At 40.4% G+C, this 22,157-nt stretch overlaps 1 protein-coding gene across 1 annotated transcript in view; it reads right to left on the bottom strand.

The window, feature by feature from the left end:
• CDH2 (cadherin 2) overlaps positions 1-22,157 on the bottom strand; it is a 119,839-nt gene that overhangs the window by 88,159 nt on the left and 9,523 nt on the right. The window contains 2 exon segments of the mRNA XM_055799987.1: positions 20,268-20,307; positions 20,310-20,381. Coding sequence (XP_055655962.1) covers positions 20,268-20,307; positions 20,310-20,381 — 112 coding nt within the window.

Here is a 22,157-nt window from a genome sequence, read left to right as displayed (position 1 = left end):
GTCCTTGGCCCTCCTTTTTGGAGAGATGAAGGCAGCAGGCAGGAAACATTCCTGAGGGAGCAGGGTGGCTGAACAAAGGAAGAGAGCTTTTTGGCTGGTGCCATCTCCCAGCCAGCTTCTCCTATAGCAAACACAGCAAGTATTTCACCTTCAAATCACCTCCAGCCTTTCGGCATTTCTAATGACACCCAAGAGGATGTGGGCTCTTGCTCCCTACAGCAACACTTAAATGCACCGTGATGCTCCCTGCAGTTCCCTGTAGAGTTCCCTGCAGGTCCTATGCTAGGATCAGCTGACAAAATACTCTGCTCTTCAGCACTGGATGGCAAGATTCATCTCCAGTGTTAACTATGAATTTCTGCAAAGTAAAATTCATTTAACTTTTGAATGCAACTTCCGTGCTGACTGTAAATGATGAAATTTTACCATTTTCTGCTGCTTCAAGAATGTAAATGAGAAAAAAACCCAAAACAATGTATCTAACGGGAGCGGAGCCTATATAACTTAATTGCCATTGAGGTATTGCACTTATTCGACAAAAACAAATGTCCTTGTTTTCACATCTATTGCAGTTTGACAGGAATAAAAAAAAAAACCTACAAAACTATTGTCTATCATTCTTAATTTGTAATGGTAAGTATGCAGGAAAATATATATTTCCGTATTTTGTCTCACCGTGAATTTCCCAACTTGTGACTTGGAATAAAAGAAAAACCCATGGTGAAGTCAATCAAATCATTGAGACTTGTCTTTTCAGTTCTGTTTTCTCTCATGTTTTCCTCCTTCCTCCCCCAAAAAACTTGCAGTAAGACTCAGGTGCATGTTAACTATCATGAGCTGTTTACTGATCTCTGCTTATAGGTGCACAGATGCAAGTATATCAAAATTGTTTCTTTCAAAATGTAATATCCACATTCAGTGCCTTGTACAGCATTCCAGAAAACCTGAACATTATCAAGTTTCTAGTACTCCTTGAAATTGCTTTACTTTCTCCAGTATTACCCTCTACTTTTGAAGTTTTGGACCATGACAAGTATTCACCCATGGAAGGCAGGCAGCCATTGAATTCAGATGAAGAAATCATTCTGTACTACTGTCTAAATACTGCAGATTTATTTTCACAGTGTTCTCATAAAAGCAGAAATTATTTCAAATGTAAAGGAAAAGTAATAAAAAAGAAATGTCTCTTTCATTAATTTTTTGACTCAAGAATGAAAGCCTCCCCCCCCCTCCCTTTAAAGGGTGCTTAGGAAACCGTAATTATTGGCAAAGCCATACTGTGTTGCACTGAAAAACCCCCTCTGGCCACAGCTGTCAGCTTTTACTTTTAGAATCAGGATCCGCCCATGGGCATAGAGATAGCTTGTAGCTAATAAGCTCGTTACAAATCAAGGGCAAATATAAAAAATAATCCAAGCAAACCAGTATGAAATGCTTATGTAACTCTGGACGTTTAGATTATGCAGTTGCACATCAGTATTCTAACTGGAAAGAAAAGATACTATCAAACAGCCAACAAGTAAAAACCCATATTAGGAAAACATTTAAGTCGTAAGAAAACACAAGCAAACTCCTGACCACTGGTTCAGATTATAGTAAAATCAGGTATCAAAAAATCCTTATCTGAAGAAATGCATCTCTGCAATCAGATACATTCTGTTCTTCATCATACACAAAAGCTCACTAATTACTAGTCTCCAGAAACATCCTTATTCCCATTTGTCCCTGAATAGGAAACTAACCTCACTGTCATTCCCTGTAACATTCACCTAACATACCTAAAAATAACTTGCAAATCTTTTCCAGAATTTAAGATCTATAGCATTCTACAGAATCTCCCTCTTCCAGTTGAGATATTCCAAAAAAGAAAAAAACTAAATACCAGAAACTTACTAAGTTTGTGGTTAATTTTAGACTAGACAGATCTGCCTTTAATTTCAAGTATTCTCAGGAACTCTGGAACAAATTTGCTTCTTTCTTATACCACATTTATACTTATGTAAATCTACCAGTTTTGATGAATTACTTTTACGTTGACCGCTAATTTAGGAGGAGAAGTAGATTGTGCTATGTAGAATCACAGAATCATTTAGGTTGGAAAAGACCCTTAAGATCATTGAATCCAACTGTAAAGCTAACACTGCCAAGTCCACCACTAAACCATGTCCTTAAGTGCCACATCTACACATTTCCTTTGGAGCAGATAATAATAAAAAAAAAAAGGAGCAGCCTTTTAAGCTTTTTATTTTTGTATTTGTTTGTTTGTAATGGGAAGCTTTAAAAATGCTGTTCAAACCAAATCACAGTCTTCAGCCTAAACTGAAACAGTCCTGTCATTTTTAACTCAAACTTAAGGAAACTGATTATCACAAGTCACAGGGAATGATTCTGTTTTTTAACCCCAATTGCCACAGTAGAAACACCTGGAAAAAGACTTCCAGCCTTTGCTGAAGAACAGCAAGCTCTGCCACCACAGGAATTCACTGCAGGAAACAGCTGTAGACCACAGTCCCTATAACCAAATGGGAAGCCCTGGGGTTCTTCTGTCTTCCCCTCCAAAAAACGCTACCACCCCCAGCCACCTATCTTGCCTCTCTGGTGAGGACTGTGCCTAGCGAGACCAGACGGAAGGGCATGTGCATCCTTGTCTTGCTGCTCTAGTTCTTCTGCTGCTGCCTGGGCACCTGCACATCTTTACCAATAATTCACAGGAAGATTCGACCCTCAGAGGTGAAGCCCTGGCAGCCAGACTGCGTGATCAAACTTGCTGCAAGATGGCAGCCTCCAGCAGAGCGCCAGCATGGACACATGGAGACAGAAGCATCCTCAGCTAAGGCAGGAAGCTCCAGCAGAGCTGTCCCTCAAAGCTCTTCACACAAGAGTGTGAGGAGTGAGAGTGCTGCTGAAGCCCCTGGAGCAGCCCATGTGGACAGTCATGTTTTACATGACCCCAGGTTAACTATAGAACAAGTTCAAGAGGGGGTGCACACAAATGTGGCTTACAACTATGGTAGTTAGCTTTGCTTGTGTCATTTTGTCTTGCAGATTTGCAGTAAGACCTACGACTTTTCTTGTCTGAAAAGACTGCTGCTTGTTTAGGGGGTTACTGCTGGAGTGTCACAGTGGAGGGACAGAGACTAGACAGACTGGAGGAAAGATTGAAATGCTGCACATCATCCTTGTATTTCACAGAAGAGCTTGAGTTAATGGTGAAATATCCATGATTTATACATTCATTAAAAAAAAATGTAATCACAGTGAAAAGGTCATCTCATTTGCATACTAGATGTTCAAATCAACCACTCTGGTTCTGCAGATCTAAAAATCACAGCAAAGCAATACTGCTGGCCAGAGAAAGATGTCAGAGAAAGACCTCAGCAGAGGATGAACGATATTTACAGACACAGCTAGGATATACTTCTAGTATAACCATTAAAATGATTTAGGCAAAAAACGCTCCTAAAGGTGATGGTCTTGCAGCTCACAGTCCCTCTTCTCCCAGAAGCTGCTGTAGTGCAGCTGCAGGACAAGTTGATTCATCCAGCTGACCCAAAGGAGTACCATTCCTCTTTCACTCTGGGGTAAGCCTGCTGCTTGATCAGCCTGATACACTGATTCATACTGAAGCTGCATGACCACTACATCCAGTGGAAAAGCAGTATTTGGACCTCTGGCTACAGCTAGGAAGAGATGTACGACTGCTCTCTACGGTAATTTACACTTAGATCACTTTAACTGTAATACAGAACGCTGGCCTGGACACGAGAGGCAAATCTGCCTGATCTCCTCTATCAGCAGTAAAAATGCCCTGGGCTGTGCTCTTTTTGCTGAAGTGCAACTCGCATCAGGAAAGTAGCACCATTCAGTCCCTCATCAAAACAGCACTCTCCCACATTCCTCACTCTACCACCCTTTGGTCCTGCTACCTTTTGCAGTACCAAAACCGGAGACCAACCCTTCATTTAGCCACTTCGTCCACAGCAATGCAAGTGCCTCTGCACCAAACCTCCCAATGCATTTGGGTCTGGGAAAGTGAGGCAGAAGTAGGACTAGTATCAGCAAACCCTATTTTACTGCACATCTGTTTTATGTTTGTCTCTCACTAGCAAGACACGCTTCTCTATGTGGGAGCTGCTGCTGCTGCTCTGCAATTCTTATATGCTTTAAATTGGGGAAACTGTACTCTTACTGTGAGGGAGCTTGAGGCAATCAATCTCCTAAATTGGCCTCCTAATCTTCTGGCTGTTGTCAATAACCCCACATGACAGCATCTTTTAAGTCCTTCAATCACAGATGAATTAACTGTCTTTGGTTTTTTTTAGAGCCACTACACTGCCTGGAACCTGCAACATCCATCTCAGAGGGCTTTGGACACCTGATGACTCAAGTCATGGAACCGCTAAAAATTCTGCAGCCTGCAGCAAAAACATTTTACAAGCTAAACTTTAATTTTCATATTCACTGTAGTGAGGAAAATTTATTTTTTAACGTTTTGCAGGAGAATCAATTTAAAAGATGAGAAATACCATGTTCACCTGCATGCACATGAGTTTGGAAAGGCAGTAAAGAGACTGTGTATAAATGAGTATTAACCCCCCAATCGTTATATCAGACCTAAGGAGGTCCCTTACTGAGTATGACAGACCTGACTGTCCTCTTGGCATCTCTGCCCAGCTCGTTCTAAAGATCTGTCTAATATTACCATTTTGTTAATAAAACATTTTCCTGTTTGTTGCTGATAAAATTAGCAAAGTTAACATGAAGTATGTGATATAAAATGAGTAATGGTATCAACACAGTTTGCATTTATCACACAAAGGTGACCTTTTTTCCCCTCTTAGTTTATGGCATAGTACACTCCGAATTCAATTTATCCTGTGGCAGATCAGTGCACGGCTACCAAAAATTTTAAAATGAAAGACAGCAAGATTCTTACTAAAGGAGTAATACAAACACAGACTTGAGAAGTCTAGCACCAAATAAAAAAAAAAAAAACCAAACAAAAAACCTCTAAGCAAACAAACCATCTTTTAACCTTTTAGTGACATTTTGACACTATGTATAGCCTAGAAAATTCTCTGTATCATAAATACAAGTGGCTGACAGACGTTATTAAAACACTTGTGTAAGAGCTTATCAAACCATGTATCTATCCTCTAAACCTTCTACAGAACCATGCTTTACAAGAAGGTATTGCAACTAAAAAAATATGTATAGGGAACTACATAAAATCCTTGTCAGACTCTGCTCATTTGCTAGGCTCATAGTCACATTATTTTCAGGGTTGGCAAGTTAAAAACATCAACTCTGACCCAGAGGAATAAACACAGGCCAAAAACAACAATCAGGAAAAAAACAGACAACAAAGCACTCCAAAACCCTTTTAGATTTCTTTCTAACTAAAGCAGTTAATTTATTTCATGGCATTTTCAGAAGTCATTGTGAAAAACATGTAGCATCCAGTTCACAGATAAGCTAGCAGTTTACAGGATTTTCAGTTTGTGGAGAAACTAGAGAAAAGTTATTCAGCCCCTACATGAGAAGAAAAAAAAAAAAAATCTTCAAACATAATTTTCATTTTGATTCATTCCAGAAAAACAGGAATCTTCCTATCCCCCCCAGTGATCCTTACCGGGGAACTGGAACACCGAGTTCATTACAGCGTATTGATCTACCAAACAAAAGGGCCTGCATCCATCGATCGGCTCCAGCCAAGCCCCATGCTGTTTGAGAGGCCTTGTGCAGCGTGCAGCTGCTCAGCAAGACAAGCAACACAACACATTTTCCTCCCCAAGTGGACCCAGGCAGAGCATTCTTCTATGGCATGCAACAGAAATCACACAACCACCTTCATGCAGACAGCAGGCAGTCAACAAAATCAGCTTTTTCTAAGATCTTATTTGGTTACCCTAGAAAAATTACCATGTGAAAGTTAATAGTCACTTACAGAAACAAACGTTCATAGCTTACTTTTGTCCATTATTGATGTCCTGCATGATAAAAGGGGCTTCAAAAAATAAGAAGCATCTGTGTACTTTTATTGGTTTTTTAAGATGAGCACACAACTCAAGGCTATTATGACTCAGTAACTTCCCTTTTCGTTTGATACCAGTTCAAATACAAAACATAGTGTCTTTGGGATGGTGGCCACCTTAAGCCAGGCTTCATCCCAGCGCTATGACCTGCCCAGCAGACCGGAGCAGTCACATGAAGCTTTGCTGGGATCACAGCATAGACTTCTCTTGCAAAATTGGGTCCTAAAGCCACATGCACCTCTGCTTTTGCAGGCTTTGCCTCCTTTAAACAAACCCACTGAAGACTAGCAAAATCTTTCAGTTTAGTGATGACTTTGGCTTTTTGCATTGGGTTTTGGTTTGGTTTTTTTCCAGCATCTGTGAAATACAGAGCCACTGTTGCAAAAATCAGGAGGAAATAACTAACAGATCATTTGCAGTTGTAACAACTGATCAAATCACCTCTCTGCAGAGAAAATGATCAGTTTTGATAAATAATGACATGTATCATTCCTAAATATTTAATTTGCACACATGCATAATGACAAGATTTTAATTAAATAAGACTTGACAGAGTCAGAAGTGCAAATAGTGACATGCAGTGTAAGAATGAGGGTGGTTTCTTTTGTTGTTTTATATTTTAAGTTCTAATACAATACTTCATTTTGTTTCTGGGAAACATGCTGTATCAATTACAGGTAGGCAAAAACACCTCTGACACCTGAAATGCTAATGTGCTTTTTGCTCCAAGCTGTTAAAACTCCTGCCCTAATATATCTCAGCTCTGCATAAATGTACTTCAGGCAATTAAAATTTCACTCCATTTCATTGCTTCTCTCTTCTAGACAGTCCGGAAGGCACTGTGATACTGACCTCTCCAGCTACCTTCATACACATAAACACTCCCTGCCCACATGTGCTGCCCCAGTTTCCACTAATTTCAGCAGTACTTCTGCTCTTATCTAATATGTACTTCTTCCAACATAAACTCCTTCAGAAGAAAACAAACCAGCCAAGGTTCTTTTTGCATAACCAACCAAACAGCTATTCGTTAGTGGCTACTGCATGCAGATAACAGACTGAATCTGAACCTGTGACCTCCAAGGGACCTAGACTCCCCCATTAGCCATCCCCTGAGAACCGAATTAATCAATTTTTTATAAAAGCACAAACATGCATTAAAGCACTGTAAAGGGAAAATTGTAGTTATTTGAACAGAAAAGCACATACTGAATTGGAAAGACAAAGACTTCATTGACGTATTATGTATGGTGTAAAAAGCATACTAGCTGCTTTAAGGAACTCTAAACACAAAGTTGTTTTTTTTTTTTTTTGGCTTTTCATTTTGTTTGCATTTTTCCTCTTACAATAACTGAATTTAGTAATGCACAATGGTAGGAATCTGATTTAGGGAAGTACATTCCAAAGAACTTTTAGCATAAAAGATGCTGAACAAAAAACACCACAGCTGATGGAAGGAGTGTGTGGGTGATGAAGCCACATGGTTGACCCACTGATATAGTCACACTTCCATCTGTCAGCAAACAATATGCTTACAGAGGAAGTTAGCAAGTTATCAGTGTGTCAGTGGCAGAGGGATGTTTTATAGATAAAGAGTTTAAAAAGACCTTGACATTCAATTTTTAAATGTATGATCTTTATTTACCTTTCCCCACAACAGTTCTTATGGACCAACTTTGTTGTGTTTCTCCTTTGTAGAAAAATAAGTTTGCAAACTACTTAAGCCAGACATTAATTTAAATTCAAGTTTAAGAGCCTGCACTCTATGCAACAGAGAACTCTACAACACAAACACCAAAAATATTTTATGCTAGTTTCTGTCACAAAGCTTGAAAATTAAATGGCTATACCATACAGCAGTAATTTTAATAATGAACATAAACATGATCCAAATCCAAGAAAGTCAATAGAATAATTTCCACTGACACAGCTATGGATCAAATCCTATGTGCAAAACTAGTTGACAAAACCTGAAAGAAACAAAGACAGGAAAAACCTCACACAGTATTATGTTACTAATGTTTAAAAGCCGCTCGCTTGTGCAATAGATTTTTTTTCCTCTTTTCATGTGCTTGAGCCAAAATATTAGCCTAATGTAACCAGTGAGCCACCATTAATAAAACCTCCATGCTGAAAAACAGCTAAGAGCTTACCCTCCACCCACACATAATTTTGATACAGGTATACTAAATGCAGAAACCAAAGCCTATTTACATAGATGTTTTGCTCGTATTTGATTGCCAGTTTACTTGTATTTGAATATCAATTTGCAAGCTAATTAGAGAACATTGCTGATCCCATTACAGAAAAATAGTGCTCCACCATTAACTGCAGTGCTAACTCACTAATTCCTTTAAAGACTGGCTTCAAACACTATCTTCATCTCAATTCAAAACAATTAGTGTACATTTATTTCACATTTTAAACTGCAGAGAATCAAATTTTTAAACACTTTAACAGACTGCACTGCTATTTTGATAGCTTTTATGTTACAAATTATGCTTTTAGGGATTCGTAACTTTCCTATTTAAGAGAATGTTAAACTGGAACTCACAAAGGGCCTTAAATAATTCCTCTTCTCTACAGCCTGAGAGGCATGTGCCATTAACTTTCAAAACCAAACAAAACCTAATTCTTAGAAGGCAGCACAGTACACAAGAAAGAGCTTGCTCCTGCAGGTGAGCAGACAAGATCACAGTATCTGTCACTGCTTACAGGTCTGCCAAAACGCAGCAGACAGTAAAAGGGAAGAGGAAAAATTCAAAATGGGCCAGTTCCTGAAGCTCTGCAGGCAGCTCAGAGAAGGAGGAGATTCACCTGAATCTTACTATGCTGTTCCTGTGCCCAGACCATGAGCATCCACCATCAGGCAGGGGCTCCAGCAAGTCAAGGGACAGCAGCCACGAGCAATGCTGGGTGCTCTGGTTCTCCAGGATTATCTACAGCCGGGCTGGCTGGTTAATGGAACTGCTTGCTGTCATCTGCAACCCAGCCAAGAACCGCCAGCATAATTTGCTACTACACCTGGACACAGGCAGGATGCAGCAGGCAACATGGGACAGGCAGGGAGCTGATACTCAGCTGCCCAATTCTAGAAAAAAGAAAAAAAACAGCAGGAAGAAAGCTCCTGGTTGCACTGCAGAGAGAAGAGGGAAAACACAAACCAGAATAAAACAATAACCTAATAGATAATTCAACAGTGGAGTCTCATTTAGTTATGGCCTCCTCTTCTCTCATCACCCCAACAGATCCCTTTTCTCATTAACTTATCTCCTTTTCCATAGCAGGTCCCAGTAAACCAACAAAGCAAGCTGACACAGGTGAGAACTAGCCCACCACTAGCACCAATTTTATGTCAGATCAGCTTGTTGATCTCATTCATCCTGCAGCCACATCACTGTGATGTATTCAGAACTCAAGGAAATTAAGTTGCATTTTTGGTATATCCTCTCCTAGCCTTATTTAAGGCTGGTATTTTCACCTGTACTTAAACTGCACATCTATAATCCAGGTAAGAAACAATGAAAAAAACATTACTAGTGCCAACTCACCTGTAGCAAGAAGCAGCAGCGGGTTTTGAGACCACTCTATAGACACTGATGGACTCTGAGCACACAAACCCAACGCTGCCTCCAGAAGAGTGGACAAGCCATGATGTGCAGCTATAGGTACTTCTTTAGTGAACCCGGTATCCTGGCTATATGCTCAGTTCACCTTCAAAAGACTCTTCATTATGTATAATCTGACCTTGGCTGGATACTCAAGATAATTAAGTTTCTTAGGTTAAGTATAAATTGCAAAAAAATGGGAGATGTGGGCACCTTGTTGTCATTCTGATGTTAACTAGACCTAGCAGTTTCTCCTAGAAAAGCTTCTCAGGGCTATCTGCTCGCTTAATTCACTTTGATGAGGACCCCTGGGTCCCTGGCATTCCCCTTAGGATGGGTATCAGATGCCCATGACTAGCTCAAACTGGATGTTGTGCGGAAATCTGGAAGTACTCCAAGATACTTTCATTCCTACCTTAGGTTGCTTCTGCACTCTTCTTTCAAACAATGCCGAGTTTCCCTGTTCTTTCTAGAATTGCACAGAACCTGTGCTTTCTTTTCTTCCTTGAACTACCAGGGTCTCTATTCATTCTTCTACCCATTCCAGCACCCTTCATCCCCCCAGATTCTCCTGCTTCCATCCTTTCCCCAGCCTCATCCCCACTTGCCACTCCAGAGTTTCACCCCACTCATCCCCCAACATTTTCCTCCTTCCCCCCGGAGGACGTATCACCCAGCTGGTTTATATGGATAGGAGCGGAAAACCATCAGTGTGTTGTGCTAAACTGGAAAGATTTAAAGGGTACCAAAGGCCAGTTACTCCTTCTACAGCCTAGTCAGAAGATAATATCAGCTCTAGTCCTTTCCTTTCCATTCAAAATCTGACACTGTTCCCTTGCACCTTCCTTCTGCCCCTCCTACATTCTCAGTTCAGCAGGGCTGATGCTGATGCCTAGGACATATCCTGAAAGTTTGGAAGTGAACTCTTCCAAAAAGTTATCACTTCCAGATTAAATAAATGTCCCTATGTTGAATGTCCCAAGTTCAACCAAAAGCAATGAATCTGCCTCATAGCATTCAAGCAAAATCAGAGCAGTTTAAACTGTACTTCACTGGACTTGTTGATTGCCATCCAAGTCCTCAACACAGTAGTATTTGATTTAATGTAAACAAGTGTTTAAATACTACTGGAATCTATTTAGTATGGTAATATTTTCTGTAATAAAAAATAAAAATTTTCCTATTATTATCTGTTCAATAGGATGCTCTAGTAGATTTTTCGTCTGAATTGTTAGAAAGATGACAAGTCAACAAAAGATGTATTGTAGTCTTAAGCGAGAATTTGAATGCATAATTATACGTACCATGCGTCTCACATTATGCTAACACAGATGGCCTCACCTGAGTTTTTGCTCCATGTATTCCATATACTGATCCACCCACATAAAGAAATGCTAGTTTTTTTTTAAATGCAGCTGTTGCAAGCAACAGCAACTTTTCTCCTACCACTAAATAAATCTCCCATATGTAAGGGTACCTTTGTCTGCTGGGGAGGCTTTCTGTACAGCTTTGCAAGCACCGTTCCTCCCAGCCTCCCCTAGAGCATGGGTCCGCCTTGGAGAATGCTCTAACTATAGCAGTTCCAGTAGAAACAATGGCCCCTTGGGAACCAAGGCCAGATGGCATAGTTTAAAACTGAGCTAAGGCTACACTAAATGGTGTTAGAAACAGTATAAAGCTAGACCTGGCTTCAGGGGCAGAAACAAACATCTCCTTTGCCATCCCCCACTGAGCTATGCCCAGAGCGTACTGGGGCAGCTGACAATTCAGCTTTTGTAATTCCTATTTCTGCACACAGAACGGACACTACACATTTGAGATTCTCGTAAGTAACCAGCTGAATATAGGAAAAGGGAGTAAGTACTAATTAATTCAGTGCATTCCAAGTAAACACACCATAAACAGACATGACTATCAGAGCTGGACTAATTAACTAAGGTAGAGATTTACACATCCCAGAACACTGCAACCATTCCGGATTCCTAGAATTTTTCTTTCAGTGTATTTTTCTCTTTATCACAATGTAGTTATATGAGTCTACACTGGAAATTGAAGCAGTGTTCCTTTTGCAGGAAATGAGGATGAGTCAGGTTTCTCCTCTGGAAAAAGTGGACAGAATAGTGCATTTAGGACTTTTTAAACTACAATATATATTTCCATCTCTAATCCAAATATTCCATAAAAGAAAACCACTCTGTTTATATCTGTTTATAGGGGTGGTTTTTTTGTTACTTCTTATGTAGAACTCTAATGATAATTTCTTTGATACTGGATATACAAATTGATCTAAATCCTACAATTCTATAACAGCTTTGAGGTCCACCAAGTGATAACAGAGTTAGTTAAGTTACATTTGAAATGTTTGTCGTTTGCACCATCCAAAACATTGCTGAATTTCATTATTTACATTTATTCTCTGTTTATATATATGTAGCGTTCTACATACAAACTTGCAATGAGAAAATATCAACATTAATCAGTAGCTTAATACTAAAGAGTAAAATCAGTTCTCTCGTACAAGTCAATCACAACTTTACAGAAATTAGAGTGAGAAAAAAGGAGTCACCATTTAAATAGATATTTTATCACTGTTCAGTAAGGTGAACATATGTTATGTACACTTTAGGATATATTCCATGTTTAACTAAGGAGTGGGGGAAAGGGAGCAAGGAAGCCACATCTCAAGAAAAGCGATCTCTTGCTTCAGCAAAAGAAAGCTCTGATTTTCAGGGGACAAGTATTTGAGAATACATTAAGAGCTTGGTACATGAATAGAGAACAGGCATCATAAAACAGGCACTGTGCAGTGTACTTAAAGCAAACAGAAGAATCTCTTCCAATCCAGGATAGTAAGCTCAATACTGACACAGGAGAATTTAGGATGCTGTGGGGTATGGAAAGAGGACAAAGAGGAAAGCTGTTTGAGAAAAGAAGAGGAAAAGGATTAAAAAGGCAACAGACTGAGAATTGGAATGCGACTGTAACATAAAATAAATCAAATCAACAAGGCACAGCATCACCACATAACAGCATTAAATTTTACTCTGCTTCACATGGAAGAGGGCAAAACTAAACCTACTAAATGTTAAGCAGGACTAGGGAAAAAAATATAAATATATTCCAAACAGAAGCTTCTGGAAGAAAAAGAATTCTCACTCCTACAAAGGCTTAGAAGAATAACTAGAAGGATGGTGTTTTGGGTTTGGTTGTTTTTTGGTTTGTTTGGACTTGGTTTGTTGTTTTTTGGTGGTGTTGGTTGGGAGGGGTGGTAAGGGGGAATGGTACAAGATGAGAGTTTCAGAAAACAATACGTTTGGGAAGAACTGAAATTTTTTTCCCCAAGTTTGCCAGCAGCTCATAGAGAGACCCCATCCATCTGAGACTCTTTGGCTGTCTGCCTGGAAGGAACTTGTCAACTTGTCGTTTTGCTTACGGCAAACAAAGTGGTTACCATTTTCATTTTTTGGGGGAGCGAGTGGAGGGAGGGAGTCCAGAATTTTTTTGTGGGAAAAGCCTAATTTCCCTGTTGGAAAGTATGATTCTGCTAAAAACACTTTCCCTGGCCGTACTGCTAATGTGCACTGAAATATCAAAGCCACCAATGCACGCTACCATAGTAAGAATACAATTCTGTAAGTGCTGTTTATAGAAAGGAGCAAGACATAAGCCTTAAAAGGTGTGCTGTTGTCTTCAGTTTTAAGCATGATGACTTTTTTAAAAGATATTTTGTTCTTAGCTGATGAGGGGCATTTCTATAAGTAGAATGACAAACCACCACTAGCAGCAAGAAAAGCTGAGTGGTTTAACCTGGGACAGAACAGCACCCATGCAACCTCCAGGATGTCATGAAGAAATGTTAGTTAGTTTTAATGGCCAGGCAATGCCTGAGCAACACATTCCCAGGAACACATTTCCAAGTTGTTTCAGACCAACTGGTATTTTCAAGGTAAACTACAAAATAAGTCAGTGGGAATGCCAAAATCAAGTTTTGTCACTCAGTTTGAAAGCATCAAAACAACAAGTATTATTTTCTAAGCATTTCACTGCTGGAAGAAAAAAGGCAGCAGGAACACTATGGCTCTGTTTAAGCATACAAGATCTGTCAGGAAAAATGTAAAGTAGGAGCGAGAGTTTACCCCAGATAAATTGGCTAACCCCTTCATTTTATGGTTTCATGAGCACTTGGTACCAGGCTCTAAGAGAGGAGAAGGCGTAAGCATGCCTCTTTTGGCAATGCTGTCAGCTCGCTCCAGCTTAAATGGCTCATGAAACTGCACTGTTACTCATCCATAATCACCGCTTATCCAGTGATCAACACCAAAACATATTTTTTCTTTATCACTGCAACTCGAAGAGTTTAGAAATATTTTATAGCTACACAACACTCGAAGGATACATTTAAGAATCTTGTCTAGACAATGAATTTGCTTAGCAGAAAACTAAAATCATGCATTTAGTAACAGGACAGACAGTGCTAAAATAAAGTCTGAAAGATAAGAAACTGCTAAAATAAATGATCAGAGTAAGAATCTCTAACTTTATGATATGATTCTGCAAATAACCATTCAAGTAACCTTCCTAGGTGAATGATTTTAGCAGAAACGCATTATTTGGATCTTAAAATTTGCAGGATATAGAATGAAGAGTAGATAAACAGGCTGGACATACATATCAAACTGCCACAAGTACTTTTTTCCTGAATGAACTACAAAACCATTATAAAACCAGCACAAGCAAGGACACTTAATATACTAAACAGAACTCACTCTTTTAACGTAACCTCTTCTTCTCCGAGTACTACATTATATACCTCCAAACAGTAATCACATTTTATTTCCAGAAACAAGTCATACATTCTTAGTTATATACAGATAATTCTGGGTGAGATACCTACTTCTACTAGGTGATGGCTGGTGAGTTCTTTGCATACATTTTTTTTCTTTTTTTTTAAATGTTGGAACATTTAAGTCCTAAAATACTTCAAAGTATATTAAATTCTAAAAGAACCGGAGGCCCAAATAACTCCACTGTCTTATCAGTAAGACACTTTTTTGAGGTGCATGAAGTTTCTTTTAATTCTGTTTCAGAAAATATTACTTTCTTTTTCTTCCCTTTACAGAAATTAAGGCAGCAGTTCTGAGCTCACCTAGTTCCTTGGTAAGCATCTCTGTAATTTCACTGAACTGACTGGTACCAAGTGGAACAGCATGTAAAACATTACAAATAAATTCAAAACTAGAACTATAGTACTTTAGCTTATTATATGTGTCTAGTGCCCTGAGCCTCCTGCATCTTGATATCAGAACTGCCAGACTTTGTGCAAGCCAGAGCATTAAGACATCAGCTTTGTTGAGCCTCCAAGTTATGAGTGGTGAAGCCTATACCAGAGGAACACAGGAGCACAGGACACCAGTGACACTGTGACAGAAGGAGGCAACAGGACACAGTATATGCTGCAGGCTACCTCCTACACAGCTCAGTCATGACTCATTGAAGAGTAGTTTCCAACTTTTTTTGTGACTTCCCAACCAACAACATCTTTTCCCTAAAAGGGATTTTCTGTTTCCTCATCCTGAAACCAAGGACAGGTATCTTAGGTATCTTTCTCCTTCTTTCCCTCAACCCACATTAATAAATATGGGGGATTTCTCTTTTCTGATTTATGTTATTCTGAATATACTGCTCCACCAATTTTTCATATATAGTGAGAAATGAACACGTGGATACCTACTGAACATGCAGTGGCCCATCATGCCCCCATGCACAGAAGAAGAAATTAGAAGACACTAACATACTACCCTAGCCGTATGAATGACCAAAGTCACTATCAATTAGAAAGACTTTTTTTTTTTTTAAATGCAATAGGACCAAGTCTGACCACCCCTAAAAAACAAGGATCACCCAAATACAGAAATAAAACAAAACCTCTTCAGAAAACATACGTTATCATGTAGTGCATGGTGGAACCCTGCCCCATACTCCAAAGTAAAAATTTATTGAAATAATACTTTAAAAAAAGATATCCTATGTTATTGTAACAACTGAAAGCCACAGATCAACAACTCGTATGATAATTTTATATAGGTTTTGGTTAAATAAATGGAAATCAAAGACCTTAACAGAAGCTCGTCCCCACTGTGCAAGATAAACAAAAAGATATTAAATGTGTGAACATCTTCTTGGTCAGTATTTTAAGAAGTAACTTCTCAAGAAAGCATCAAGTGAGGTTCAAATTATTCTGCAGCTACTTGAGAGGACCATAAAGTGCCTGTATGTGAGGGATCAATGCACAAAACAACAAAATTAAAGCTTTCATTTATAAACCATAAAGAAAACCTAGCTGCGTGTTTCATTTTTGGATTCATACTAGTGTAAGAACCTACAAAGAAGACGTGAAATCATACAGGGAGAAAATTAGAAGGGCCAAAGCCCAACTGGAACTTCATCTGGCTACTGCCACTAAAGACAATAAAAAATTGCTTCTACAAATACATTAGCAACAAAAGGAGGGCTAAAGAAGACCTCCGTTCTTTAATGGATGCAAGGGGAAACATAGTGACAAAGGATAAGAAAAAGGATGAGCTATCTAATGCCGCCTTTGCCTCAGTCCTTAACAGTAGGACTGGTTGTTCTTCAGGTACCCAGCCCCTTGAGCTGGAACACAGGGATGGGGAGAAGAATGAAGCTCTCATAATCCAAAGGGAAATGGTCAGTGACCTGCTACGCCACTTAGACACAAGCCTATGGGGCCGGACGGGACCCACCCAAGGGTCCTGAGGCAGCTGGCAGAAGTGCTCACTGAGCGACTCTCAACCATCTATCAGCAGCCCTGGCTGACCGGGGAGGTGCCAGTTGACTGGAGATTAGCAAATGCGACACCCATGTAAAAGAAGGGCCGGAAGGAGCGTCCAGGCAACTACAAGCCTGTCATTCTGACCTCGGCACTGGGGAAGGTTATGGAGCAGATCCTCTTGAGTGCCATCACACGGCAAGTACAGGACAACCAGGGGATCAGGCCCAGTCAGCACAGGTCCTCCTTGACTAACCTGATCTCCTTCTGTGACAACATGACCCACTCAGTTGACGAGAGAAAGGCTGTGGCTGTTGTCTACCTGGATCTTAGAAAAGCCTTTGACACTGTTTCCCATGGCATTCTCCTGGAGAAACCGGATGCTCATGGCTTGGATGGCTGTACTCTTCTCTGGGTTAAAAACTGGCTGAATGACTGAGCTCAAAGAGTGCTGGTGAACAGAGATCCGTCCAGTTGGCAGCCAGTCACAAGTGGTGTTCCCCAGGGCTCAGTACTGGGGCCAGTCCTGTTTAGTATCTTTAACAATGACCTGGACGAGGGCACCCTCAGGAAGTTTGCAGATGACACCAGGTTGGCCAGGAGCGTTGATCTGCTGTAGGGCAGGAAGATTCTGCAGACGGATCCAGACAGGCTGATCGATTGTTCAAGACCACTTGTGTGAGGTTCAACAAGCAGCAGTACTGGGTCCTGCGCCTGGGTCACAACAAACCCCATGCAATGCTACAGGCTTGGGGAAGAGTGACTGGAAAGATCACCAGTGGGAAGGGACCTGGGGGTGCTGGTCAAATGCCAGGCGAGTATGAGGCAGCAGTGTGCTCAGGTGGCCAAGAGGGCCAATGGCATCCTGGCTTGTATCCAAAACAGCGGGGCCAGCAGACAAGGGAGGCGATTGTCCCCCTGTGCTCAGGTGAGGCTGCACCTCGAATGCTGGGTTCAGTTTTTGGCCCCTCACTACAGGAAAGACATTGAGGTGCTGGAGCGTGTCCAGAGAAAAGCAACAAAGCTGGTGAAGGGTCTAGAGCACAAGTCTTATTATGAGGAGCGGCTGAGGGAACTGGGGTTGTTTAGCCTTGAGAAAAGGGGGCTGAGGGGAGACCTTATCACTCTCTACCTGAAACGACCTGAACGGAAGTTCCAGCAAGGTGGATGTCAGTCTCTTCTCCCAAGCAGCAAGCAGTAGGACAAGAGCAAATGGCCTCAAGCTGTGACAGGGGAGGTTTAGATTGGATATGAGGAAAAGTGTCTTCACTGAGAGGCTTGTCAAGCATTGGAACAGGCTGCCCAGGGAGGTGGTTGAGTCACCAGCCCCGCAAGTATTTAAGAGATGTGTAGATGTGGCACTTGGGGCCATGGTTTAGTGGTGGACTTTGCAGCGCTACGTTAACGGTTTGACACGATGATCTTAAAGGTCTTAACCTAATTGATTCTATACAGTTAGACAGGCAAGGCTACTGAGTTCAGAATCAGGCCCATGGTTATCCCTAAGAAGCGAATGTCATGCAACTATACTTAACTTGCAGCGTCATCTAAATCCAGTTTAAGAACCAGAAAATAGGCTTTTGACAACAATAGTATTTCAAAATGACAGTGTAATTAAATTTAAGTCAAAGCTATGCAATGATGGACTGTATGTTTATGTGTAACCAGCAAATTATATGCTTTTAAGCGTGTCAGAATTTTCGAAAGAATTAACCAGTGCAGTAATTCAGCTGAGAAAATGGTGGTAGGAAAAAAACTCCCCCAGGTCATTTTTCAACCAGCTGATCTGATGTGCTACCTACTGTATGCCTCATACAGTTTTTCCAATTCCTACTTCCCTAAAATGCCATGTGTTTTAATACCATCCAAGGACAAACCAATAGTCACGCTTCACTCACTTCTGAGAAGCAAGCAAAGGCAGTGCGTGAATATGAGTAACAAGAAAGTCAGTCTGCCATCCTATATTACTAGTTCAGACTCAGTTAAGTCTGGTCAGACATTATCATGCATGAGCAATGCCAACAGAGAATTAGTGGGCAGTCCACTGTGGTTTCTAGGATGTGGAGGAAAAATAAGCGGGGAGAAATTGCAGAAAAGGTCTGGATTGCATGAAGAGCAAAGAGAACTTTCATAAGACAGGGCAGATCTCAAAAATGGTGTGATCTCCATTTTAAAATGAACTGACAGCATAATTAACCAGTAACAAACACGTGGTGGTTTCTAAGCAGCACCTCTGGAAGGCACTTACCTGCTATGCTCTGTCCTTGTTTCTACCCCTCTCTCCAGGTTTGTGCATCACCTACCAAAGGAGTTCCCCATGCCAATGGAGGCTACTGCAGGAGTCTATAATAGAGTCACCTATTAACTCCCATTTAGTGGGGAAGTGAGGCAAATTCTCTTCTTTATTATTTTTTCAATTGGCAGAACGTTTACTTTAATACATGAATTTCTAAGCTATCCTTTAATAAAAGAAGAGTCTGTGGTGGTAGAATGTACTTCCTTGAAACTGAACAGAAAAAGCTTTAATAACTCATGTTTAAATACACTAAAGCTAATCAATTCATCCTGCATTCAAGTTTCTATTACACTTCTAAAAAAGCACAAAACAGGTCTGTAAAATATAATTAGGGTGAGACTGCTACATACAGCATGTAAAATCAAGACTACAGCTTTCACTTCATTTGTTTTGCAGACTCATTAGAATTTTTTTCATTTAAATGTCTTGATCTATGTAACCACATTTATATGTGAAAGAAACAACAAATTAAATTAAATTAGTCCTTATTTAAGATGTATTTGAAACCACCTAAAACTGATGTTCTTAGTCAGTTCCACAATTTCCAAATCAGATGGGGGGGGGGGGGGGGGGGGGGGGGGGGAATAAATTTTGTTAGCAGTTCAGAAAACAGCCAAATTAATGTACATTTTAAAAAAATATTCTACTTTCCACAAACTTGTATGCTGGAATTTAACTAGCTGGAAAATCTAATAAAGATTCAGAGTGTGTGTGTCTCTGTCCTACAGATGACTACTCTATCCCTAATAAAGAGAGACATAAAAAGAGCAATGAACCGAATTCCCAACCTGGTGGTCCTGGGGGCAGATGTACTGACTGCAGTGCCATCCCTGGCAGAGTCAAGGGCTTGCACTCACCAAGCACGCTGTGAGCTGGGGAGCTGGCCGTACTCAGCCTGGGCACCGTGCCATTCAGATGCAGGTAGGTGCCAGGATGAGAGAGCAGCACAGTCCACAAGACAGCACTGGCACTGTCCTGCCTCTCCTCACAGAGCCCCCAATACTGTGGTCACCCCCACCGAGGGCTGCCTGTCCCACTGTCTTGCCTTCCATAGGTGTCTCTCCCCAGGTTGCCAGGAAACAGCAGTAAAGGAACTATCTCTGCATTAATATGAGTGCTAGGACTGGGTGTAAGTGCAGTACTTCTACAGGAGTTGTAAAGCAGAAGGGAATTTTCTTCAACTCATCATTCATACACAGGCTTTAAGTATAGACTGACGGCATGCATACCATCAGTGGTAATAAGAAACATCAGCGTGAATGCTGTGCTGAGAAAGAGAATTCGTGGACAATCACTGGAAGGTTCACAATGCTCAGCATTTTCAAATCATGGTCAACAGAGGTGCATGTGGTAATGCCAAGAGATTTTCCAAGTCCTATGACAGTAATCAAAGAATAATCACAGAGCAGCTGACGTTCTGTCCTGCAAAGAGTTTGTGCCCTGTTTAAGGATAAAAATGCTCCAGAGCGAGTTATGGCTACAACCAGAAGAAATAAATTAAAATAATAAATAATATCTAGACATGTTTCTAACCATACCGTTGAGAAGAGGCTGTCCTCCATGTACAGTCCTTGACCACCACTTGCACTGTGAACATCTTCAGAAAATCCGGTCTTGCATGACATATCTTCACAGGTTGCTTTTATTGGTGCCTGAAATGCAAGACAAAATTTATGTAATACTCACAACCATACATTCACCAGAGAAACATTCCAGCTGGCACATACTCCATTTTGCTGCTGTCTTGTACAAGCAGCATCTTTGTTTCTGAACGACTGCAATTAGGACCGCAAGGGCAAAGGGTTAATCTTTCTGATAACTGGAATGGAAGGAACAAATCCCACTTGTCTGGTAAGATCTAAATAATACACAATCTCAATTCTTCTGACAACTGAACATTTCCACTAAAGCAGTCATCGAGACTGAAAGAAAATCATAGGGGGAACAAAAACATTCCTTCCTCTGGAAATAAATGTTGCACAAAACCCAGTGGCAACTTTTTCATAGCCAGATTACTTGAGACTAATTACTTCAACCGCTGATTTAAAATGCTTTATTTCGAGTATTTCTATGTGAGGCTGCACCAGAACAAGTAAACCAAGATAAAATGCTACATTTGCAGTAACTTAGCAGAACTTATATTTGCCTTAGCATTCAAAGAGAAACCATATAAAGCCAAATGCTTCCAATGCAATCTCCTTCTATTTCAAAGGGATGTTAAGTTAAAAGGATATTATTAAATTTGCACAAGGGAAGAACTGTTTGTTCTCTCAGTTGTTCAGAAATTTTCTCCTCAAATCACATTCTTGAAGAATTGCATAAATGTCTTTGTATTAAGAAATATAATAAAGCATTTGGAAACTTGTTTGTTCTGTAGTGTTCCATGTTCAGAAAATATTTCTGACAGCTAAGCCCGTTTCCAGGACAGTTCATTGTCTAGTTGAAAAAAAAAATAATTCAATTTTCTGTGCAAAGGACTAAGATTTCTTTTCAGTGGATTGTTTTTGCTTCATTTTAGTGCTGCACAAGACATTAGCCCACCTTACATCTGGTTAAATGACTATACAAGGTAAAAAAACCCTTTCACGCTGCAAAAAGGCAGAGGCCGGCTCCCACGCCAGCCTGGGCTGAGACACATCCAGGAAATGGCAAGAGTTCTCCCACAATCTCAAACACACCTACAAGCCAAGGAAAGGCCTATTCATGTGCATGCCTAGATGTAGTATATGGTCTTTTGACAGCGTAAGCAGCTGTGCTGCTATAGCATACCTAAACCTGATCAAGACTTAGATTTCCCTTTTTACTTTCCCAGATAGGCTTCCATCAAGCAGACCTACTCAAGGCCACGTAAGCACATCAGCATACACTCGATAAAGCAAGCCCTACAGGAAAAAGAAAAAAAAAATGCATGAAGAGGAGATTATATTATACCCATTTACCACAGTAACCTCAGGGAAAGAGAGCATTAGAGCAGAGATGGGACAGAAGCATCTCAGACCACAACGGTTTCCTCAGGGAAGGGAGATCGGGCAGAAATATAATCTCTCCACTGACACACATGGCCAAGCTCAGCATACCAAACCCTGTCAGAATAACTTTATCACTAATACGAGGAGGCATTTGTTGCACTTACACCAGCATGGTCCTAACTAAGCAACTCAACACTGACACTAGCAAAAAAAACCCCAATAATAATAATAAAAAAATACTCAAATTTACTGTCTAACTACTAAGTTAAAACACTATCCAGGCAAGCACCCAGTAAGAACAGGCAATTATCAAGTGTCAGGTTAACTTAAACTGTGATGTGGATTTAATTGTGAGTTAAGTACTACACGGGTATCTCACCTGTGTACAATTACTTATGTACTTTAAAATGTTTATGTAAGGAGAAAGCAAACATAAACCAACAGTTTAAGCTACTATGT

This window comes from Falco peregrinus, chromosome 3 (genome assembly GCF_023634155.1).
Source record: "Falco peregrinus isolate bFalPer1 chromosome 3, bFalPer1.pri, whole genome shotgun sequence".
Classification (NCBI taxonomy): domain Eukaryota; kingdom Metazoa; phylum Chordata; class Aves; order Falconiformes; family Falconidae; genus Falco; species Falco peregrinus.
This window is presented reverse-complemented; position numbering and strand designations above follow the sequence as displayed.